The following is a 3,536-nucleotide window of genomic DNA, read 5'->3' as shown; positions in this document are numbered from 1 at the left end:
TTTTTTTTTTTTTTTTTTTTTTTTTTTTAATTGAGACAGAGTCTCACTCTGTCACCCAGACTGGAGTGCAGTGACTCAGTCTTGGCTCACTGCAACCTGCGCCTCCTGAGTTCAAGTGATTCTCCTGTCTGAGCCTCCAGAGTAGCTGGGATTACAGGCGTGCGCCACCATGCCTGGCAAATTTTTTGCATGTTTAGTAGAGATGGGGTTTCACCATGTTAGCCAGGCTGGCTGTGAACTCCTGACCTCAGGTGATCCACCCACCTCGGCCTCCCAAAGTGCAGGGATTACAAGCGTGAGCCACCTCACCTGGCCGAGGCTTTCAATTTTAGTATGTCTGGTTCACTCACTAAGTCTAGAAGAATTTTCAGCCTCATTTGTAAGTGCTTTGAGCCAAGGGTAAATGTAGACTAGCCAAACTGATAATTTTAGGGTTGCATATCTTGCAGATAGGAAGACTAATTTTCTTTCTGTCCTCAGGAGGTAGAAATTTTAAAAACTGAACTTGAGGCATCTCAAAGACAACTCAGAGGTAAAGAGGAAGCATTGAAAATTCTACAAAGCATGGTAAGAAGTTGTTTTTAAGCTTTCACTACTTACACATTCCAGTAATAATGTTGATATGGTTTTAAGTTTTAAAACCAAAACAGAAGGACTTAATATAGTTGAAGGTTTTTTTAGTGTGTATATTTTTAAGAACTTTATAATTTATATATCATGAAATTCACATGTAAATGTATACTACAATTCATTTTTACTAGATATAAGATATAAGAGTTGTACCACCATCACTATAATCTAATTTTAGAATATTTCCAACACCAAAAAAGGGACTTGGTACCCATCAGCAGTCATTCCTCATTCCCACCCCTATCCCCAGTAATCTACTTTCTGTTTGTAGATTTGCCTTTTCTATTTAATATAAATAGAATCATAAGATATGTGACTGGATTCTTTTGCATTGGGATTCTTTTAGTTAGCATGTTTTAGAGGTTCATACATGTTGTAGGATGTATCAGTACTTTCTTCCTTTTTATTGCCAAGTAATACTCCATTGTGTAGAGGCACTATGTTTTGCTTATGCATTCACCAGTTGGTGGACATTTGGGTGGTGTATTAGTCCATTTTCATGCTGCTGATAAAGACATACCCAAGACTGGGGGAAAAAAAGAGGTTTAATTGGACTTACAGTTCCACATGGCTGTGATGGCCTCAGAATCTTGATGGGAGGTGAAAGGCACTTCGTACGTGGCAGTGGCAAAAGAAAATGAGGAAGATGCAAAAGTGGAAACCCCTGATAAAACCATCAGATCTCATGAAACTTATTTACTACCATGAGAACAGTATGGGGGAAACCACCCCCATGATCCAAATTATCTCCCACTGGGTCCCTCCCACAGTATGTGGGAATTATTGGAGTACAATTCAAGATGAGATCTGGGTGGGGACACAGAGCCAAACCATATCAGGTGGTTTCCACTTTTTGACTGATGAATAGTACTGTTCTGAACACTTTCTCTGTGTGGAGAATTCATTCATTAATTCCCACCTTCATTGGAAAAGAGCCAAACCAAGATCTCCCGACTTTTGAACTATCAGACTCTCCATAAAAGGTGGTCACTGTGAAATTCTTATCTCAATTCATCTTAATTTTCCATTGCCTTAAAATAAAAGAGAACTTCATGATGTACATAGGAGTGATTACAAATTTAATTTATACTGATGCTAGTTTTATTTTTCTTAGGCAATACTTGGCAAAGCCACAAGTCATACGCAGGCAGTGCTTCAAAAAACTATGGAACAAAAGAGATCCTTGGAGAAGGTATTTGGTGCTTTTAGTGTAGACTTGTTGAATTCAATAAGCTTTAAATATAATTTCCCTAAACTCACCATACTAATGGATCTGTCGTTTGTGCATACCCTCTGCTAGGTGTGCTTCAGTTCTGATGGTCTTCCCTTTTGGAGTTTGCAGTCTAAAACAGATTGTCATGTGCACAATGAATTCAGGTTATTTTTATTTCCCCATGTTAAGGTAGTAGGAGGCCTGCCAAACTGGTACTTCTCATTTTTCTTCTTCTGCCTTTTTTTTTTTTTTTTTTTGAGATGGAGTCTCGCTCTGTCACCCAGGCTGGAGTGCAGTGGTGCGATCTCTACTCGCTGCAAGCTCTGCCTCCCAGGTTCACGCCATTCTCCTGCCTCAGCCTCTGGAGTAGCTGGGACTACAGGTGCCCGCCACCACGCCCGGCTAATTTTTTGTGTTTTTAGTAGAGACGGGATTTCACCACATTAGCCGGAATGGTCTTGATCTCCTGACCTCGTGATCCGCCCACCTCAACCTCTCAAAGTGCTGGGATTACAGGCGTGAGCCACCACGCCTGGCCCATTTTTCTTCTTAAAAAATAAATTTTTTTTTAATCCTTATCCTTGCCTGGCAGAACATACGTCTTTCTGACCATCTCATCTTCACTATAAAGATAGTTAGGAATCATCCTAGATGGTCATGTCTCCTGTGTTTGGTGTGTTCTCCTTTGATGGAACCGTTGAGCTGAGATTTCCAGAAGTAGATTTTGCTTGAGGTCTCTACATGCAGCGGAGGTGGGCACTGAGAAATCTAGGAGTAGCAGTCCAGCAAATTTTGAAGTCAAACAATTTGAAATTTTTTCTATGTTAAGTGAGTTTTGGCAGAGTTGTTTTGAGTGCTAAAGAGGCATGTTATATGTGTTTACAAATGTCAGAGATACTTGATGAGCAATACTTAATTTTTTCTCTTTAAACCGTTTCTGAGAACTGATTATATGATTTACTTCAGCTATTCACAATGTCCTGAAATGATTTATTTGTAGTAATTTGCCATGAAGGTACTATTTTCTTTCCGTAGGAAATAAATGCCTTGCAATGGGAAATAGAATTTGATCATAATAGATTTAAAAATATAGAGGAATCTTGGATCCAAAATATGACAGGTTTGTATATTACTCCATTATTTTCTTTGACAACCTTTAAAATGTATGTAATTCAAAAGTAATTTATGCTTTTTTCTTTGAGCCAAGTGCAAAAGATTATAAAATTTTTATTGCTTATCCACTAACTAGTTGTATATTTTTCTGTTAGAGTTAATTTTCCTTCAAGAAAAAAAAAAAGCATAGGCTAGGTGTGGTGGCTTACACATGTAATCCCAACACTTTGGGAATCTGAGGCAGGAGGATCACTTGAGTCCAGGAGTTTGAGACCAGCCTGGGCAACATGTTGAAACCCTATCTCTACAAAAATACAAAAAGTAGCTGGGTGTGGTGGCTTGCACCTGTAGCCCCAACTACATGGAAAGCTGAGGTGTGAAGATCACTTGGGCTTGGGAGTTGGAGGCTGCAATGAGCCATGATCGCGCCACTGCACTTCAGCCTGGATGACAGAGTGAGTCCGTGTCTCAAAAATAAAACAAAACCAAAAACCAAAAACCAAAATAGTATAAACTCTATCTTAAAATACAGTGTAAGAATTATTTTTCTTTCTTTTCTTTTCTTTTTTTTTTTTTTTTT

At 38.8% G+C, this 3,536-nt stretch overlaps 1 protein-coding gene across 6 annotated transcripts in view; it reads left to right on the top strand.

Annotated features, from left to right (window-relative positions):
- The window catches only part of CCDC125 (coiled-coil domain containing 125), a 53,831-nt gene that overhangs the window by 21,700 nt on the left and 28,595 nt on the right, over positions 1–3,536 (top strand). For 5 of the 6 annotated variants that reach the window (XM_017890615.1, XM_017890619.1, XM_017890616.1 and 2 more), the window contains exons 4-6: positions 481–567; positions 1,745–1,822; positions 2,879–2,963. In XM_017890615.1, the coding sequence (XP_017746104.1) occupies positions 481–567; positions 1,745–1,822; positions 2,879–2,963 (250 nt within the window). The remainder of the gene's footprint in view (positions 1–480; positions 568–1,744; positions 1,823–2,878; positions 2,964–3,536) is intronic. The other variant, XM_017890620.1, reaches the window with a different exon arrangement.

The sequence above is a fragment of the Rhinopithecus bieti genome, unplaced genomic scaffold (genome assembly GCF_001698545.2).
Source record: "Rhinopithecus bieti isolate Rb0 unplaced genomic scaffold, ASM169854v2 scaffold_18354, whole genome shotgun sequence".
In the NCBI taxonomy this organism is placed as follows: Eukaryota; Metazoa; Chordata; class Mammalia; order Primates; family Cercopithecidae; genus Rhinopithecus; species Rhinopithecus bieti.
The sequence above is the reverse complement of the archived record's forward strand: the minus strand, read 5'-3'. Positions and strand labels throughout refer to the sequence as shown.